This window comes from Hyaena hyaena, unplaced genomic scaffold (assembly GCF_003009895.1).
Source record: "Hyaena hyaena isolate Hyena2069 unplaced genomic scaffold, ASM300989v1 scaffold_131, whole genome shotgun sequence".
Taxonomy (NCBI): domain Eukaryota; kingdom Metazoa; phylum Chordata; class Mammalia; order Carnivora; family Hyaenidae; genus Hyaena; species Hyaena hyaena.
In genome coordinates, this window is record NW_024080761.1 from 2473372 (window position 1) to 2494314 (window position 20943).

The 20943-nt window shown below is 38.0% G+C and overlaps 1 protein-coding gene across 7 annotated transcripts in view; it reads left to right on the forward strand.

Moving 5' to 3' along the window:
• Positions 1-20943, forward strand: part of TPX2 (TPX2 microtubule nucleation factor) — a 55052-nt gene that overhangs the window by 16566 nt on the left and 17543 nt on the right. For all 7 annotated transcript variants that reach the window (XM_039237683.1, XM_039237689.1, XM_039237686.1 and 4 more), the window contains 7 exons: positions 900-1022; positions 6457-6583; positions 12963-13091; positions 13978-14106; positions 15839-15960; positions 17013-17164; positions 19246-19414. In XM_039237683.1, the coding sequence (XP_039093614.1) occupies positions 900-1022; positions 6457-6583; positions 12963-13091; positions 13978-14106; positions 15839-15960; positions 17013-17164; positions 19246-19414 (951 nt within the window). The remainder of the gene's footprint in view (positions 1-899; positions 1023-6456; positions 6584-12962; positions 13092-13977; positions 14107-15838; positions 15961-17012; positions 17165-19245; positions 19415-20943) is intronic.

Consider the following 20943-nt stretch of genomic DNA (forward strand, 5'->3'; position numbering starts at 1 on the left):
GGCAGTGGTGTAGAGGAAGGGTGAAGAGGACCAGCTGCCCTAGAAGGGTCTCCCCCATGTCCCTGCATTACTGAAACCCCGAGGAAGAGTCTGGGTTGTCTATCTCTTTTTCTAAGTTTCTTTAGAAACAGAATACGGAATATTAGTACAATGATACTGGTAAATACAATGTGGAAGAAAAAAATTAATCCCACTATTCTTTCAGAACCACCTAAGTTCTAATATATTATTTTCAAATTCTCTTGCAAGTTATCATATCTTTTTACACAGTTGCAGTCAGATTGTGCATGCACAGTCTTATTGCTGGGGCTCACCACATTCCTGAAGCCTCTATTTGTTGGTAGGCAGTTGGTAGATTAGATGTTTCACTACTTTGCCCTCACTTTTGGGCACAGGAGAATCCAGGGTAAATTTCCTTGGGAGAGCCTCACTCTGTTCCATCCTCACACCCCCACTTCTTACCACCCCAGTCGAAGGAGAACCTCAATTCAAATAGACCGTAAGACGTCCCTTGTAAGCCCTGCAGATCTTAATGGCTACAGTTCTCTTTAAGAGAAACATGGTGTATTTAGATGGTAGATTAGGGCAGTTCTTGCTTGTATGGTCCTAAATGTGTATCAAACAAAGATAAGTAGCTACTCACAATGCAGAGTCTGCACTTCTCCTTCTCTGTAATACATTGTTAAGTGTTGCCAGTGTTATAGTGATAGTTTTTACAGCCTCTGTCTCTGACGTATGATGTGTACTCACTTCATTTTGATCACAGGAGCTTTGTTTGTACTTGCCAAATGAGTTAGAGACGTGCTAGTAGGGGGCTTTAGTCCCCATTTACGTGCATTGGACTGATTTATTTTACTTTCTTGCTGATTGTTTAAATGATGATGCTCTTTTTTTCACAGAAGAGAAGGCCAATTTGGAGAATAAGTTTCCTGGGAAGAATGGCATAGGAGGGCTTTTTCAGGGCAAAACCCCTCTGAGGAAGCCTAATCCTCAACAAGCTATCGTCACACCTTTGAGATTAGGTAAGAAAGAACATTTTAGGAAAAAGCTCTTTGGTAGCCTGGTGGAACAGAGAGTTAGGGGCCTGAGGGATCTGGGGGAATTACCTACATGCTGTAGTCTTTGGTTTATTATTGGTGAAATGGGGCAATTTTATTTCATGTAAATGTGACGCTAATGATGCACTACATTCTTTTTTTTTTAATCTCTTGGAACTTAAACTAAAATAGACTTTTATTGCCACATATATAACTCTTTTCTTTTTGTGACAAGTTTTAACATAACCTAACCCGAGTCTGGCTGGGAAACAAAGCAGTAGGAGAGAAGAATGTGCTGCTTGCCACTGCATAAGAATTCTTTGAGTCATGTATCTGATTTTAAAAGACAATTGACATTTAAACTGGTGGTTACTAAGGTCGCAGAATATTTTCTATTTGATCAAAGCAAAAGTATTTTTTAAGAGATACTAAATCCTTGGGGCGCCTGGGTGGCTCAGTCGGTTAAGCGTCCGACTTCAGCTCAGGTCATGTTCTCACGGTTCGTGGGTTCGAGCCCTGCATTGGGCTCTGTGCTGACAGCTAGCTCAGAGCCTGGAGCCTGTTTCAGATTCTGTATCCCCCTCTCTCTCTGAACCTCCCCTGCTCACATTGTCTCTCTCTCTCTCTCTCTCTCAGAAATAAAACTTTAAAAAAAAATCAAAGAGATGCTAAATCCTTAAAAATGATTCTTTTTTTGAAGTAACAGCCATATTTAGATACGATTCATATGTACAAATGACCTAAAGTGGACATTTCAGTTTAAAAACAATTTTTTTTAACATTTTATTTTTTGAGAGAGAGAAACAGAGCGCAAGCAGAGGAGGGCCAGAGAGAGAGAGGGAGACACAGAATCCGAAGCAGGCCCCAGGCTCCGAGCCGTCAGCATGGAGCCTGATGCGGGGGCTCAAATCCACAAATGAGAGGTCATGACTTGAGTCAAAAGTTAGATATTCAAACGACTGAGCCCCTCAGGCTCCCCATCAGTGTTTTTTTTATAGTACAGTCATAGAGTAGTTGTACAGCCAATACCACGATCAATTTAGAGCATTTGAAAATTACTCTTAACAGGTAAATCTGAAACTGGCTTCGATTAGACCATTAACTAGAGGAGCCATACCAGGAAATAGCTGTATTTTTAGCAAACTTTAGTTTACAAAGTCTAAAATGCTGGGATGACTTTCAAATAATTAACTCATGAGGACAGATTATACCTGTTGAGTTTGGGATTAGGGCAAGGACCCTGTGCTTTTGCATCTGTCCTCTTTCTTGCAGAAGGGGTTATAACTGTATGGCATGTTTCACTTGCTATGCTTGGAATGCCTGTGGCCGGAGTGCTGTATCTTCTGGCGTTATGGTAGCTCATTAGGCATGACAGGTTTGCTGCTGCCCTGGTGGTCTTTGTGCTCTTCTTGAATTGAAAGAGTATGTAACATTACCTAATTTGTCTGGACCATTTTCAGTTCAAGGCTGTTTCGTTGACAGTGTGCCCCAAAGCCAGAGACTTCTGCTGAGTCTGTCATGTGGCAAAACCATGCACGTTGCTTCTGTGCATGCCTCTTCGGCCCCTCAGAGTCTGTGGTCTTTCACATTACGTATTTTCATCTGCCTTATTTCGTGTTGCTCTCTCTGCCTCCTAATGTAATTGAAAAGTTCCTACTCATCATTCAAGGTCCAGCTCCAATACCCTTTTTCCTCTGATTCCTCCTGTTTGTGTTCTCAAAGCACTTTCCATACCTCGATTTCAGTTTTCTTTTGTGTTGCTAATACAAAGAATTTTTACATATTAATCTTTTATCCTGCGACCTTCTAAACTCACTAGTTTTAGTAGTTTTTTTAAATAGATTCCATCAGATTTTTGCATAGATGATCATATCTTCTGCAAATACACCTTTTATTTCTTTTTCTTGCATTTCGTATGGGCTAGAACCTTTAGTAGGATGTCGGGTAGGTGTGGAAAAGAGTGCATGTTTAGTAGACATGCTTGTCTTATTTCTGTTGTTGCATTCAGGCTTTCACCATTAAGTATGATGTTAACTGTAGTTTCTTCATAAATACCCTTAATCTGGCTGAGGAAATTCCCATCTATTCCTATTTTGTTGATAGTTTTTATTTGGAATGGATGTGAGATTTTGTCAATTGCCTTTTCTGCTTATATTGAGATGATTACATGATATTTTTCTTTTTTTCTTTTTTGTTTTTTTTGTCTGTTAATATGTTGAATTACACAGATTTTCAAATGTTAAGCCAACCTTGCTTTTCTGGGATGAGCCCCAATTGGTCATGATGGTATTTTTTCTTTTTATGCATTTTTAGGTTCAGTTTGCTACATTTTTGTTGAGAATTTCTGTATATAAGTTTCATGAGGGATATTAGTCTGTATTTTCTTTGTGATACCTTTGCTTGTTTTGATAAATACCTTACTCTAAATATTCCCTTCTCTTCCTTTTTTTTTTTTGTTTTTTTGAGAAATTTGTATAGAATTGATATTAGGTTTTACCTAAATGTTTGGTAGAATTCACCATTGAAGCCATCTGGGTCTGGAGTTTTCTTTGTAGAAAGGTTTTTAACTACAAGTAGTTTGTATTTCAAATAATTTGTCCGTTTCATCTAAGTTGTTGAATGTATAGAAGTTGTTCATCATGTTTCCTTATTATCCTTTAAATATTTATAGATTCTCGGGGCGCCTGGGTGGCTTAGTCGGTTAAGCGTCCGACTTTCGCTTAGGTCATGATCTCGCGGTTCGTGGGTTCGAGCCCCGCGTCAGGCCCTGTGCTGACTGCCAGCTCGGAGCCTGGAGCCTGTTTCAGTCTGTGACTCCCTCTCTCTCTGACCCTCCCCTGCTCACGCTGTCTCTCTCTCCTAGAAATAAATAAAACATTAAAAAAAAAAATTTAAATATTTATAGATTCTCTATGATAACACCTCTTTCATTCCTGATCTTGGTAATTTGTGTTGTCTGTTTTCCTAACCAGCCTGGCTAGAGATTTATTAGTGCTTCTGATTTTCTGAAAGAACCAACTTTTGGTTTCATTTTTTTTCCCCCATTGCTTTTTCTATTTCATTGATTTTCATTCTGATCTTTACCACCTCCCTTCTTCTACTTACTTTGAGTTCAATATGCTCTTTTCTTTCTTCTTTTTTAGTTTCTTAGATGGCAGCTGAAGTCATTGATTTGAAATCTTTCTTCTTTTTTAACATGTTGACTGCTATAAATTTCCTCCCAAGTACTGCTTTAATGTCATCCCACAATTTTGGTGTGCTCTGTATTCATTTTCATTCCATTCAAATACTTTAAATTTCCTTATTGATATCTTCTTGATCCATGTGTTCTTGTTTTAAATTGAGGTATACTGGATATACAACATTATGTAAGTTTAAGGTGTTGATTTGAGACATTTATATATTGCAATGTGATTGACACCTCTATCATATCACAGAATTATTTCTTTTCTCTCATTGTGAGAACAATAAGGATCTTGTCTCTTAGCACCTTTGAAGTTTATAATACAGTATTGTTGACTATAATCTCTATGACTATTATTGTTGACTGTAATCTCCAGGATTTATCTACTAGTTCCAAGTTACCTAAGTGTCCTTTAGAAGGGTGTTACTTAAATTTCCAAATACACAGGGTGGGGAGTGGCAGTTCAGAAATCTTTCTTATTGATTTCTTGAGGGATTTTATTCCATTTGGTTAAGGAACATACTTGTGTGATTTGATTTGTTTGTATTGAGACTTGTCTCATGTCCCAGAACATGGTCTGTCTTGGTAAATGTTCTGTGTGCACTTCAAAAGAATGTGTATTCGGCTGTCATTGGGTGGAGAGTTACATAAATGTCAATTGGGTCAAGTTGGTTGATGTTGTTGCTCGAGTCTTCTATTTTCTTATTGATCTTCTAAGTGTACTATCTGTTATTGAAAATGGATATTGAAATCATCAACTATTATTGTTGAATTATCTATTTTTCCCTTTAATTTTATCAGTTTTTCCTTCATATATTTGGGGCTTTGTCGCCATGTGTGTATGTGTGTATCCGTACATATGCACATACCATGTATGTATGTATGTTTGTAACTATTACATTGTCTTGTTGAGTTTACTGCAACATATTTTTGTTAATCAAGTTTTATTGGAATACAGCCGTGCACATTTGTTCCTATATTATTTGTGACTACTATATTCTAACCAATTTTTCTGTCAACTTCTTCCATAAATTAGAGAGATTGAAATTTCAGACTATATTTATGGATTTGCTTATTTCCCCTTGTACTTTTTGCTTTGTGTATTTTGAAACTCTGTTTTTAGGTACGTAAATATTTCAGTTGTTACAGCATCTTGAGGAATTGACCATTTTATCATTTTGAAATGATTGTCCTTATCTCTGGTGATAGTCCTTGCTCTGAAATCTGCTTTTTCTGATATTAATATAGCCATTCCAGCTTTCTTTTGATTAGTGTTAGCATGGTGTGTCTTTATATTTAAGAGCATTTATTGTAGGCAGAATATAAATTGTGTTTTTTTTTAAGATTTTATTTTTAAGTAATCTCTACACTCAACATGGGACTCAAACCTACAACTTTGAGATGAAGAATCACATGCTGTACCTACTCAGCCAGCCAGGCACCCCTATAAAATTTTTATATTAAATTTTTTTAAATTTAATCATCTCTGCTTTTAAATGGGGTAGGTGCCTCTATTGTAGCCTTGACATAATGCATTATCATTTTTTTGTTTGTTTTCCTCCCCTCCAGGAAAAAATTTCTTTAGGCAATGAGCCAAATGATTGTTCTCTAGAATAAATAATGCATGAAGTATGTTTTCATAGCCTGACTTTTCTTCCCTGTTACCTGGTTGAATTTTTTGTCTTTTGTCAAGGCTCAGTTCAGAAGTTCATAAGCTCTACCAGAAAATGCTATTTCTTCCATGAAGCCATTATTTGACTGTTCTTTTCTCCGTATTCTTATAGTACTTTTTTGTTTCTGTTTCATCATGGCCATGGTAACATCAGAATACTTTACGATAAAATAGCTTCTTCCCCTTTCCACCCTTACGTTCCCTTTTCCCAAATGCTGTATTTTTTAACTCTTACTGTTTTTAATTTGTGGAGGGGAGAATAACCAGAGGTTATACCCATAATGCCTGATAATATGATTATATCGGCATTAAAGGCAGAAATGCTTTTCTCTGAGGTGGTGATTTAGGCTGGCAGACAGGCCCTGGATACTTTGTTTCTGCTTCAACTAAAGTAGATTTGAGAAATGGGTCTTCTGTATAAGATTTCACTGGAACTAAAGGTTCCACACACACACAGTTTTTAATCTAGAATTCTATGTTGTCATACACACACGTACACATACTCTCAGATCCAGCTTTCTTCCTTGGAATTTGAGTACTGACTGGTTTTTGTTTTTCCACAGTTGACAACACATACTACAAAGAGGCAGAAAAAGAAAATTTGGTGGAACAGTCCATTCCATCAAATGCTGGTTCTTCCCTGGAAGTCAAGGGAAATACCTCAAAAAATACTCCAGCACAGCCACAGAGGTAAGACTGTTTGAGGGCTCCAAAGTGGTATTTATATTATTAATGTTCAAAGAATAGTTACTATAAGGTTACCCACTATGTGTCTCATACTATATTAGGCTCTTTATTTTACCTCATTTAATCTTCATAACATTTATGAATTGTAGGTAATATGCTTAATTTATTGATAAGGACTTAGAGGTACTAAGGTTGCTTAAAGTTTATTTCAGAGCCAAAATTCAGACTGATTACTTTGGTTCCAGAGTCCTTGATATTTGCACTATCGATATGGATTGCACTTTATTTGTGTGGATATATGACAGATTCCCACCCCCGTTTATATATTGTAAGTTAACTTCCTAAGGGCAAGCGGTATGTAGCCTTACTGTGCCTTACAGTGTCTGGCAGGAGCAGAAACTGAATATTTACATGCTTGATGAATAAATAGATGGAATAGCTTCAGTCTTGGCACTGGTGAACTTAAAACAGTTAATGTTTTTGAATGTTGTATTTGCATCAGTATCCTTTTTTTGATAGCAAAAATACCATGTTTGGGAGCTGTCTGTCTTAGTATTAGTTGCCTTCAGATGGCATTAATCAAAAGAATATCTATTCAGGTTAGATATTTTTAAACTTTCAACAGCTAATAATTAGCACCCACACATAACTTAAGTTTAAATTGTAAGACTGTTGCTTTATACTTTGATATTACCTAGAATATCCTCAAGGAAGAGGAATGACAGATAATATTATTTATATACAGATAATAATATTTACAACATTATTATTCAGAAGTGACAAAACTACCATTTGCAAAGCCTCATACTGGCATAAAGGTATTACCTTTTGAGATTGGTATCATACAAGAGTATACTAAATGTTTTTGGTAAAGAAGCCCATTTTAATAAAAGAATTCTATGAAATGTCAACGAGCTAGGCATATATCACAAGAGTCTTAAGAGATTGCTACTGGTTGATTCTGTGGTTTTTGTTCCATGTTTAGACTGTAACGTGAGGCCTACAGAAAAGGGACCCAGTGTCCTATAAATACCTTCGGAATTCTGGAGACTGTTAGTGTCTTCACTTCTTTGTTCTGTACATGTGTATGATTGCTAAAACTGTCTTTCATCCTGACTGAATTCTGAATGCCTTTTGGAAGTGATGGTGTGACAGAAAGCCAGCTACTCTCAGAGACCTGAATGGTTTTTTGTTTTATTTTTAAGGCAGGTACCTCTACCACTCAAAACCTCGGTTTACTGAGAATAACCATATCCTTCAGGCTCCTTGTAAGAAAGGGCCAAATAAGATGGCATGTGACAGTACTTTGGAAGTGATACTGCATTATGAAAATGCATTATAAGATGTAAAACATTAGTGCCATTAATCTCAGATCTCAGATTCATATGAGTCCAGAGTTTCCTAATCTAGAAAGGAATGGCAGATTGAATAGGAAGGTGTAGATAATCTTACAAATTCCCTACTATTTTATTTTCGCATGGTTTCAATGGATAGGCTAAAAGATGTCCAAAACTTCTTTGACACAGAATAGTTAAGCGTCAATAAGGTCTTAGTGTGTAACACTAATTTTTCCATGGAGGTGTTGCTTTACCATAAATACACGGTTTAATTTTTGGTATCTTATCCGCTAATCATTTCTCCCTAAAGACACCCAACAATTCTTCTCTTGACTTCATAACATCATTGTTGAATTTAAATAATGGTCCAAAATGGTCATGTGTTCATGTGTTTTGCCTTCTTCCTTTGTAATTTGTATGATTCCCAGTCCCATTTTAAAAAATTAACTAGTTCAGGGGTGCCTAGGTGGCTCAGTCTGTTAAGCATCTGACTTCAGCTCAGGTCATGATCTCAAAAGATAAAAGTGAACTAGTTTTATTGGGTGATAGTTTGCATATAATAAAATGTTCAGATCTTGGGTATATGGTCTGATTAGTTTTGACAAATACATACCACCATACAGCCATCACACCACAATCAAAATATATAGGACATTTTCGTTATCTCAGAAAGTTCTCTCATCCTAACCCTTTATAGTTAATTCTTACTGCTTTTTCTACCTTCTCCCTCTCTCACCTCCTACCCAGAGGCAAAACTGCTTTAATTCCTGTCGCTGTAGATTAATTTTTCCTGTTCTAGATATTTTTATATGGAATTTATGGTACTCTTTTATATCTGACTTCTTTCAGTTAGTATGTGCTTTTAAGGTTCATCCATGTAATTGCATGTTAGTTCCTTTTTTTTTCTTTTTTAATTTTTTTATTTACTTTTGAGAGAGAGAGAGACAGAGAGTGAATGGGGGAAGATCAGAGAGGGAGGGGGGCACAGAACCCAAAGCAGGCTCCAGGCTCCAGGCTCCAAGCTGTTAGCACAGAGCCTGATGTGGGGCTCAAATCCATGAACTGTGAGGTCATGACCTGAGCTGAAGTCAGATGCTTAACTGACTGAGCCACCCAGGCGCCCCAGTAGTTTGTTCCTTTTTATTGCTGATAATAAGTTCTATTGAATGGATATGCCACAATTTATTTATCCATTCACCAGATGATGGGCATTGAGTTGTTTCCATTTTGCAGCTATATAGAGCTGCTCTGAGTAGTTTTGAGGACGTATGTTTCTCTTGAGTACTTAGGAGTGCAATTGCTGGGCCATAATGTTAAATGTATGTTTATAAGAAATAGCCAGAAGGTTTTCCAAAGTGACTGTACCATTTACATTTCTACTAGCAGTGTATGAGAGTTTCAGTTGCTTCGTATCCTAGCCAATGCTTGGTATTATAGGTCTTTTTAATGATATTTCATTGTTTTTAATTTGCATTTTTCTGATGACTAATAATGTTGATCCATATTTTCATGTGATTATTGGCCATTCATATATTTGCATACATAGCTGCTGCATTTTTAGTCTGGTTCGCTGCAGTCTCCCCTGGGCCTACAAAGGTTAGAAGTCTGCCAAGACTTTGAGTAGAGTTTATTTATACTCAGGTTTAAGTGTTCATCCTTTCTGTGGTTCTCTTGTTTCTGAGGTTTTGTCTCCAAGTTTCTGCCAGCTCGTGTTTGTCTGTTGACACCTCAAGCAAGTAAGATGTTAGCTTTGAGCCATCTTACTAGATGCACGGTGGAGAATATACACTTACAAAAAAAAAGCAGCAAACTCACCAGTCTTATGTGGTGTGGTTTTTTAAGGATGGACACCTGACCAGCTTCTGCTTGCCTTTTTGCTGGGCTCCCTGGGTGTCCTCTAAACATACATGGTTTAGCAGTCAGGCAGGAATTTGTCCCGGGTTTTTGCTCAGATTTTGAGTGACATTTTTTCTGTAGCTCTTTCACTGTCAGGATTTTCCTCTAAATTTCCAGGTGTTCTACTGGCCTTGAATTCTATCTTCTGTTATCTCGAGCCAGTGAGACTAGAATTTTCTGCTGTGAGAGCTGCTACATTTGGGGAGTACCTCAGGCAAAAAAATAAAAAAGCTACCAATTCCTAATTCTCTCCCTTTACAGTTGTTGTTTTCGTGGATAAAAGTGCCTCTGTTTTCTGCCTACTTTTGGTCACTTTCCGGTGCCTTTAAATAGTTGTATTTTTGTATTTTGTCTACATTTTATAATATACACTTTTCATTACTCATTCAGTACATTCATTTCTTCATTCCTTAATTCAATAAACTTGTTCTTCATTACTCCATGTAATTTTTTATGAGAACTTTCTTTTAGAGATTAATATGAAATATTTGTAGATGAAAGGTAGACATTTAGTTAGGATTTGCTTCAAAATCCAATGGAATGGATGGAAGGAAAATTGATGCATGATTGGCTGTGAGTTGATAATTTGTGAAACTGAATGAGTACTTACTCTAGTTCATTTTCTTATTCTCATTTTTATTTTTTTAGTATTTATTTATTTTGAGAGAGAGAAATAAAGCATGTGTGCATGGGGGAAGGGCAGAGAGAGGGGGAGAGAGAGAATCCCAAGCAGGCTCCACACTTTCAGTGCAGAGCCCGACATGGGGCTCAATCCCATGAACTGTGAGATCATGATCTGAGCTGAAATCAAGAGTTGGACACTTAACCAACTAAGCCATCCAGGCATCCTTCTCCTAATTTTAAAAATATGCTTTAGGGGCACCTGGGTGGCTCAGTCGGTTAAGCATCCGTCTTCAGCCTGGGTCATGATCTCACTGTTCTCAAGTTCGAGCCCTGCGTTGGGCTGTATGCTGACAGCTCAGAGACTGGAGCGTGTTTCAGATTCTGTGTCTCCTTCTGTCTCTCTCTTTCCTTCCCCTACTCACACTCTGTCTCTCTCTCAAAAATAAACATTTTTTAAAAATGCTTCAAATTTTCTGTAGTAAAGATTTAAAAATTGGTACTCTATGCAGTAGCATGAAAGCCTGAAAATGTAATAATAAATCTTTAGAGTGTTTAGGACTTTTATAAAAAAAAAAGTGTTGAGAGAAATTAAACAAGATCTAAATAAAAGGCCGGACATAACATATTTATGGATTGGGAAATCAGTATTAAAAGGTATTAGTTCTCCCTAACTGATCTCTAGAGTCAATGCAATACTTGTTAAAATCCTAGTGGTTTTCACCGGGGACATTAATAAATTGATGCTAAAACTTGTTCAGAAATGGAATGGTCTAAGAATAGCCAGGTACTTTCAAAGTGCTAGTAGATAGCAAGGCATATTATTATGAAGCTGCAGTAACTCAAGCATTATGGTATTACCCAAGGATTAATGAGATCAGTGAAATCAAATAGAAATTCATACACCCATGTATGGACATGATATATGACAATGGTGTTACTGCAGACCTGTGGGGAAATAGTGCTCCCCTCCCCCTTTAATAAACAATGCTTGGCTAGTGGATATCCAGATAGCAAAGAATGAAACTTGGTCCTTACCCCTCTCCATATAAAACAGTCAATTCTTTTTTTCTTTTACGCAGTGTGGGGCCCGAACCCACAACCCCAAGATCAAGAGTCACATGCTTCTCTGACTGAGCCATTCAGGTGCCCCTAAAGCAGTCAATTCTGGGTGGAATTGTAGATATAAATGTGAAAGCTAAAGCTCATATAATGAAATATAATGAAAGGAGAATATCTTCATGACCTTGGAATAGGGAAGGATTTTTTTAATAGTATGTATTTAATGTATTTGATGTATTGATGTATTTGAGACGTTTATCTGATCTAATGATATCATAAAGAGTAAAAAGCCAACCCCCAAAGTGGGAAAAGATATTTGTGACACATAAAACCTACAAAGGGCTTATGTTCATAGTATATAAAGAATTTCTGCTAATCAATCAGGAAAGGATTGACAACCCAGTGGAAAACAAACAAGAGACTTGAACTAGTACTTTATCAAGAAGGATAACCAAATGGCCAGTGAACATGTGCAAAGTTGCTCAATCTCAGTGGGAATCAGAGAAAAGGAAATTAAAGCCACAACAAGGTTTTACTACATACTAGCTAAATTAAAACATCTGCCAAAACCAAGTGTTCAGGAGGGTGTAGAGCAATGCAGACTATAATATAAACCTACCAATGTAAGCATAGATTGGTACAGGCGCTTTGGAAAACAACTTTAATTGATATAACCAAAGTCCTATGACCATCGTGTGCACATGTGCAGTGGACTGGATAAATGGTGGTACCTTCCTACAGTGACTATTATACAGCATTAAAAATCAGTATATTAAAGCTACATGAATCAATGTGGTTGAAATATAATGTTGAGTGAAATAAGCTAGACAGAAAAAAAAATACTCGCAATAGTCTGATTATATTATCTTTTTTTTTTTTTTTTAATGTTTATTACTTTTGAGAGACTGAGTGCAAGCAGGGAAGAGGCAGAGAGAGGAAGACACAGAATGTGAAGCAGGCCTCAGGCTCAGAGCCTGTGTTAGCTGTGCTAACAGCTCAGAGCCTGATGCGGGGCTTGAATTCACAAGCTATGAGATCATGACCTGAGCTTAACTGACTTAGCCACCTAGGTGCCCCTCTAAAGGTTTTTTTTGATGTTCTTCGTGTTTTGTTTTCTTTCCAAACTAATGTACCATGTTTATGGAATGCATGTTTAAATGGCAAAATGATAAAAAGTAGTGATTACTATAAAACAAGTCAAGGTAGTAGCTGCTACCAGTGTTCTATTTCTTTCTTTTTTTCAGTTAAAAAAATTTTTTAATGTTTATTTTTGAGAGATAGCTTCAATTAAGTACCAACATTTATGATGAGATTTCAAAAGCTATCAGACAAAAAGTTTTTAGAATGGAAATAATAACACAAAGTCTTTGTAGCCATTGGCATACTTTGACATTTCTTGGGCACAATTGCATAGCTGTAGTAGATACGTTCATTTTGGATAAATGTTGTCAATTCTTGTACCGTAGAAGATCTGCTAGACTCTCTGCTCAAAAGGATTTGGAACAGAAAGAAAAACATCATGTAAAAATGAAAGCCAAGAGATGTGCCACGCCTCTAATCATCAATGAAATTCCACCCTCCAAAAAAATGAAAGTGTAAGTAGCCACGGCTTCTGTTGGTGGGCATAGGTTTTACTCTTGTTTGCTCCTCTGGTTAATGGCAAGCAGAGTATATGGTGCTTGTTCTTTTGTTAGGAATGAATTTTGCTGTAAGCAATAGCCTATTCAGCTAGTGTGGTTTAAAGAATAGTGATTTATTTGCTTCACAGAAGTTTGCTGTTGGCTTTGGTTCTGTGACCGAACAGTGCCAGGGCAGCATCTCTGTGTTAGCTTTTTCTTTTTTTCCATACTTGTTACTTAAGATGACAGCTCTGTGTTTCTTAGCTTCTTCCCTATGCTTATTGCCTCACTGTCACAAGATAGCTGCTATATATCTAGGTATCATATCCATGTTCAAGGGCAGAAGAAGGAGAGTATGACAAAGGAAGAGGGGCAGCACCCATATCACAAAAGTGAAAAATTTCCAGAAACTTTGGTTTTACCTCAGTTGTGCTGCTGTGTCACTTGAATTCTCCCTAGTGCAAGAGAAGCTGTCAAAACAAGTACAGCTTTTGTATGTTGCCACTCCAAACAAAATTGGAGTTCTATTAATAAGAAAGAACATGAAATAGTAATGGGAAGGCAGCTAGCTATCTGCCATTTGTGCATTTGATGATGAGCAGTTGGAATCTCTCCCCACCCTTCTGAACCATCATTAACAACTTTCACCTTGACTTCCATTGGCGTTCTCAGAGTTTACCCATTTTAAAACATTGGTACATACGATCTAATGATACTATTGAAAGAATCTTGCGATTGGGACGTGCTTGTTGTCCTAATGAAAGAGAAAATTTAAGCCATATGTGATAGATTTGGGGCGGAGAGTACAGCAGTGTATGCTTTAGGGAATTGAGAATTTTTTTTTTATCCTTTTGAACTGAAGTTCTAACAAAAAAAAGAAGCCAGAGGAAGAGGAAGAAAGCAATGCCCATCAAGATACTTCTGAAAAACATGAGGCATCCCCAGAGAAAGCCAAGGGCAGACATACTGTGTCTTGTATACCACCTGCGAGGTATGCTTCTTTCCTGAATTTAAACTTTAGAGTCAATAGAGTAAAATTAGAAGTGGGTGCATCTGTAATCCGGAGCACATGGAGCTTGGGAAACTAATAAAGTTATAAGTATGATGAGGTGAATTGTTTTATGTCTTCGGGGATGCTCAAGCCTTAAACATTGAGAAAAATATACTGTTAAAGCAAATTAAAAGAAATAAAAAAGGAAAATGTTAGTAAAAAGTTTCTTACTACCTGAATTGAACAGTTTATATTTTGCCAAGCTCCCTTCGGGTCTTTAAGCAAGTAAAAAATGTATTTTCGCCATCAGTGTATAGGCAACCTTTCGGTTTTGTTATTTGCCACAAGACTATTTCATTTTTTTCCCTGTACTACTATAAAATCTTCCCATTTATCTTTTTTTAATAGTTAATACTCAAATACATTTACCATTTCCTGTTGAAAATGTAGTTACCAGTTTTTCACTCTTACAAATAATCAGCGAACATCTTTATTGGTAGGGACTTTTCTTTGAGTAGTTTCTTCAGGCTGCGGAAAGAGAAATTCCTTAATCAAGGGGCATGATTAGTTTTATGGCTATTAATATTTATCGCCAATATTATTTCTGAAATAAATGTATGAATTTACAGTGCCATCAGCCTTGAATGAATATTTTTATTTCCATGTACTCTCAACATTGAATTTGTTTTTTTTTTTTTACATTTAAAATTGTTTATTTTTATTTATTTTTTTTCTGAGAGAGAGAGAGAGAGAGAGACAGTGTGAGCAGGGGAGGGTCAGAGAGAGAAGGAGACACAGAATCTGAAGCAGGCTCCAGGCTCTGAGCTAACCATCAGCACAGAGCCCGATGCGGGGCTCGAACCCATGACCCATGAGATCATGACCTGACCCAAAGTCGGACGCTCAACCGACTGAGCCACCCAGGCGCCTCCATTTAAAATTGTTTAAATTTCTTTGATAAAATGTTGATGGCATCAACTTACTCTGATTTTTATTTGGTTGCCGATAGGATTATATTGCTGTTGCTGTGAACATCTTTTCCATATTTCCTCTTGGGTGAATTGTCTATTTCCTTTTCTATTTATCTGTACGTGGTATTAGTGATAGTCTCATTGCTAAGAATGATTACTCTAAATTGAACTTTGACTATGTGTCAGGTACTTTGGAAACATCTGATTTAATAGTCACCAAATATTCTGTGAGGATGAATATATTCCTCATTTTACAGTAGAGAAAACTGAGGCTCAGAGGGATTAAATATTTTTCTCAAGAGTACATAGGTTGAAAATGAAATGACATGGTTGGGATTTGAACTCTAGTTGGTTTCACTCCTAGGTCTCTCCTTTCTATCACAGTGTATATTTCATGTATGTTAGTCTTTTGTCATATTTCTTGCAAATATTTTCCCCATCCTACTGGTATTTTAATTCTACTTTTTCTTGTGGCCTAAAAGCTAATCGTCGTATAGTCAAATTTATAAGTCTTTTGTAATATTTTCTATAGCTAATTTTAGCTGTCTTTGAAACTCTTTCAATATTTTGGTATAACTTGTGCATCTTGGAATTTTTTCTCCATAGTGTTACCTAATTAAGTCAATATCGATTTATCAGATAATCCTTTTTGGCTCTAATGGTTATTTTATCACAGGTTAAAAATCTTGTCTATGTAATACCTTTAGACTGTTTTGAATCATGAGCCTCTTCTCTCCTCTCTTACCTGATTTGCCCTTTAGGCAGAAGATTCTAAAAAGTACTGAGGAGCAAGAGTTGGAGAAGAGAATGAAAATGCAACAGGAAGTGGTGGAGATGCGGAAAAAGAATGAAGAATTCAAGAAGCTTGCTCTTGCAGGAATAGGTCAGCTTGGCTCTGGTTGAGTCTGATTTATGAGGGGTGCTTTTCATAATCTTGGTAGGGTTTTTGAAATCTCTAAAGGATAAAAGGCTTTCTTGGTTAGTAGCTAGTAGAAAATATGTGTTTGTTAGAAAGCTGGACATGGATACTCTTTATATCCCAATGACTGTTCCCTAGAACGTTTTATATACACCAGACTGGGGTACCTGGCCAGCTCAGTTGATAGAGCATGTGACTCTTGGTCTCAGGATTGTGATTTCAAGCCCCCATGTTGGGCATAGAGGTCACTTAAGAAAAAAAAAAAGTATTATATATACCAGACCTTTCTTAGAGTGCACTGTTGCTCTCTGCCTCTAACTGTAGAACTCATACCCGTCTTTTGAGGCCTTTTTCCATGAAAACTTCCCTCGTTTCTTCAAGGATCATTGATTCCTCTCTCCCATTTCTGTCTAATTCTTTTTCTTTGTATTAGAAAAAGAAGGAATAATGATTGAGACAGAAGATGAAGCCATTGGGCATGCCAGTTTTTCATTGTCTTCCCATTTACTCCTAGACAGAGGGAAAGAAAGTAGGACTGAGGGAGCGAAAGGGTCAGAGTTCTGCTTTGCTCTGGCATAGAGTTATAACTGGTGGAGTCAAAGCTATAAGGCCCTGAATACTGGGCTGTAAAAGCACCCCCTGCAGTTTATAGGGTTTCCCTCTTAGACATGTTAAGTATGCTGTTTAAGTCAATTCATAGCTTTTCCTATCAAAAGTATTCCAGTTACTATGTGTCTCCAGAGCTATGACTATACCTGGGAGATGGGATTCTTCTCCTCTGTTCTGCCTCTTTGCAGTTTGCATTTGACCAAAGGTCCTCAAACCAATAGTACTCAGTGACTAAGGCACGTATAATAGTGTCCTTGAGGACCGATTCAAATTGTGGGCTATGTGTGGAGAATGAACAATGTTAAGATCCATGGTGATAGAAATACCAAGAGCACTGGATAAAGGAGATTTACTGATAATCTCTATTCTTAGTGTTACCTGTGTGTTTTACTCTGCTTCTTACTCAGGGCAACCTGTCAAGAAATCAGTGAGCCAGGTAACCAAATCAGTTGACTTCCACTTCCGCACAGATGAGCGAATCAAACAACATCCTAAGAACCAGGAGGAATATAAGGAAGTGAATTTTACATCTGAACTGCGAAAGCATCCTCCATCTCCTGTAAGTTGATGGGCTAAATGGATATTCTTGTTACTAATCCAGGGAGGATTTCAGGTATAGTAGTTGTGGTCACTATAATTGAGAGAAACATCTTTTTGAGTTAAGATAGCTCTAAATCCTCACTTTGCCACATTAGCTATATGATCTTGGAGAAGTCATTTGGTCTCTCTGGGAAGCATCTTAATGAAGTTGCTGTGAAAACTGAATTAAGGATGTACACATGGAGCTCCTGGTGGCTCAGTTGGTTAAGCATCCAACTCTTGATCTTGGATCAGGTGATGATCTCACCTTTGTGAGACTGAGCCCCTCAACAGGCTCTGCGCTGACAGCGTGGAACCTGCTTGGGATTCTTTCTCTCCCTCTCTGTCTGCCCTTCCCCCACTTGTGCACACACGCACTCTCCCTCCCTCCCTCTCTGTCTCTTAAAATAATTAAATAAACTTATCAAAAAAAAAAAAAAAAGAAAGCGGGGTTCCTGGGTGGCTCAGTTGGTTAAGCGTCCTACTTCAGCTCAGGTCATGATCTCAGGGTTTGTGAGTTTAAGCCCTGCTTCAGGCTCTGTGCTGACAGCTCAGAGCCAGGAACCTGTTTCAAATTCTGGGTCTCCCTCTTTCTGCCCCTCCCCTGCTCATGCTCTGTGATTCTCTCAAAAATAAACATTAAAAAAAGACTAAAAAAAAAAAAAAGAATGTACATTAAGCACTTAGAATTACGTGTGGCAGATTGTAGGTACCAGCTTGCTACAGCCTGTGCTATTACAAAATTCTTTAAAAAACCTTGTGTCTACAAAGTTTTGTGCTATTTATGACAGGGCTTATGGAAGAAATGGGATTGGGGCAGACCACTCAAATCGAACAAAAGTGATAAGAATCCTACTTAAAAATTCTAAAAAGTATTTTTTTTTAAAGTTTTATTTAGTTGAGAGAGAGAGGGCACACAGGCAGGGGAGGGCAAAGAGAAGAAGAGACAGAATCCCAAGCAGGCTCTGCACCATCAGTACAAAACCTGATGTGGGGATGTGGGGCTCGAACTCATGAACTATGAGATCATGACCTGAGCTAAGATCAAGAGTCAGACACTTAACTGACTGCACCCACCCCACCCCCCCAGCATCCCTAAAAAATACTAAGAATTTCTTCGTGCATTTGCGGGAAGCATCATTACTTGTTGAAGTCAGCCCTTTGCAGTCTTAAACCCTGGGGTTGTGCTTCTTCCTTTGAGATGTAGGCCCTTCCAGAGTTTTGTTTCCAATCAGAGACTAATTTTATGAAAGTTAATCATCCGAGGACTAGGCTCCTTAATCCCTCAGTTTTGGGAAGGATGTCTGTAGAGATTTTGATTCAGGCAGTGGCCTGACCTGATCCAGACCTAGAACCCAAATCCATTTTTTCTTCATGGGATTAAGGGTGAGGGGAATACCTTTGCAGCTTTCTTTTCCTTCTAATTCTCTGAAAACTTTTCTTGCTGGCTTCAAAACATTGACATGCTTGGGGAAAAAAATTACGTTATTAACTATTGCAGAACAGATAATTAGTTAAGTCCTAGATTCTTTCTCCCCTTTTTTTATATATTTATTTTTGAGAGAGAGAGAGAGAGAGAGCGAGCACACACAGGCAGGTAAGCAGAAGAGGGGACGAAAAAGAGGGAGACAGAGAATCCCAAGCAGGCTCATGCTGTCAGCACAGAACCCGACACGGGGCTCAAACCCACAAACCATGAGATCATGACCTGAGCTGAAATCAAGAGGTGGACACTTAACCAGCTAAGCTACTTAGGTGCCACCCGCCTTTCTCCCTTTTTTAATTAATTAATTAATTTATTTTTTAATTTTTTTTTTTTTTTTTTACAAATAGTTTATTGTCAAATTAGTTTCCACATAACACTCAGTGCTCATCCCTTTCTCCCTTTTTTAAAAGGTGAGAATAGACTAGTTTTAATCTTTGCTCAAAGACTGACAAATTCAGGAATAATCTGGGCTTTACCAGAGGCCTTTTTTCTTTTGATCCTCTGTGTTGTATGTGGCTTATGATAGATCTGAGCTCTTCCATAACACTTCATTTGGGGAACAACTTTCTTTACAGGCTCGAGTGAGTAAGGGGTGCACCATTATTAAGCCGTTCAACCTGTCCCAAGGAAAGAAAAGAACATTTGATGAAACAATTTCTACGTACGTGCCCCTTGCACAGCAGGTTGAAGCCTTTCATAAACGAACTCCTAACAGATACCATTTGAGGAGCAAGAAGGATGATCGTAAGTTCCATACCAATATTATAGCGGGTTGGAACCTCCCCTGGGATTCTGTTTGCTACGCAAATTTGCCTTTGGTTGAAATCCTAGCTTTTGAAGTAAACCATGGGATGTGCCTCCATGCAGACAAGTGCACAGTTGAGCATCTTTGTACTCCCCCTTCCGGTTACCTGTCAACTTATATTCATCAACCACCTTGATCCTCCTGGCTAACAACTGGCCAGGAATTAAACTTTTGCCACTTGTCAGGGTGTCATGGTGCAGCTACTTAACTATAGAAAGTGAAAGCATTCCATTCATTCAGGGTTGTGTGCTTTTTGTTCAGCCGTTCAACAAACTTTACCGCTGTAAGCCAGGTATAGCAGAGTAGGGGGTATAGCAGTGAACAAAAGGGACTTGGTGCTGCTCAACATCAAGTTTCTAATTCAGTGAGAGAAACAGATCACTACAAATTATGGTAAGTGCAACGAATGTAGAGGGACACCTAAGTGTCAAGAGATGTGGGAGGTAGGTAGAGCATGTCTGTTTGCTGAGAAGTCCCTGGCAGTGACAAAGGTTGAAGATCCAGAGCAGAAAGGAGATAACCAGTGATGGACTCCCACGCGGGCGGGTGGAGGAAGGGTACTTAGCTTAGGTGGAGTGCTTGTGGAAGGCACGGTGGAAGAGAGAGGAATGGGTGCAAATCCCAGCAGATTTGTGGGTTTGGGATGAACACATCAGAGGATTCTAATCTCCTAGCTTTTGTCTTTATGAAAATAATTACTGCAAGAAGGAAAGTCGAAAAGTTTGAGAAATGAAAGTAGTATAAAATAGTTGTCTAGACTATAGGACTAGCGTTCTGGATAAAGCACAATTTGGTTGTTTCGCCTTTGAAGGTCTCCATGTTTTCTGGTATTGTTTAGTGCGGCCAGGCAAGCTTCTTTGAGTACAGCATTTCTTACTGTTGTTACTATATACTTGAAGGCTGGCCTGTTTCTAAAATTAATAGATTTGGTTTGTATCTCCTGCTGTTATGTGCCCAGACAGATCTAAATTAGAGGATTCATTCTGTGTAATTACAAAAATTGACAAGGCTGCCCCTGGTCAGGTAGATCTACACTGTCTATGAATGGTAGTGACGCTCTTAAGATTGATGCTTTAACGATATTTTTTACTTTCTCTCTTTGACTTTCTATGACAGTTCTTGATGTTTTGATGTAGATGCTTTTAGGGAATTCACAAAATTGGGAGTTATTACTTGATCTTTAGAAAGACCTTATTTTAAAGCTGGGATAAGCAAAAATCTTGTGTCAGCAATAAGCAAAACGGTTGGCGCTGTCAGTAGAAAGGCAGAACATGCCTGTGCAGCGATAAGGAATCTCCCAATTCCAAAGATGCTAGCAGAGTTTACCCAGGAAAGAGTGACACAGAAGAAGGGGCTGCGTGCTTGTCAGGTTGACTGACCTGAGCTGAACTGAGTGTGCTGCCTGGCTGAGTCAGCACCTATCGGGTACTGGGAGTCACGGGAGCTAGGTGAACCTCTGTGATCTCGG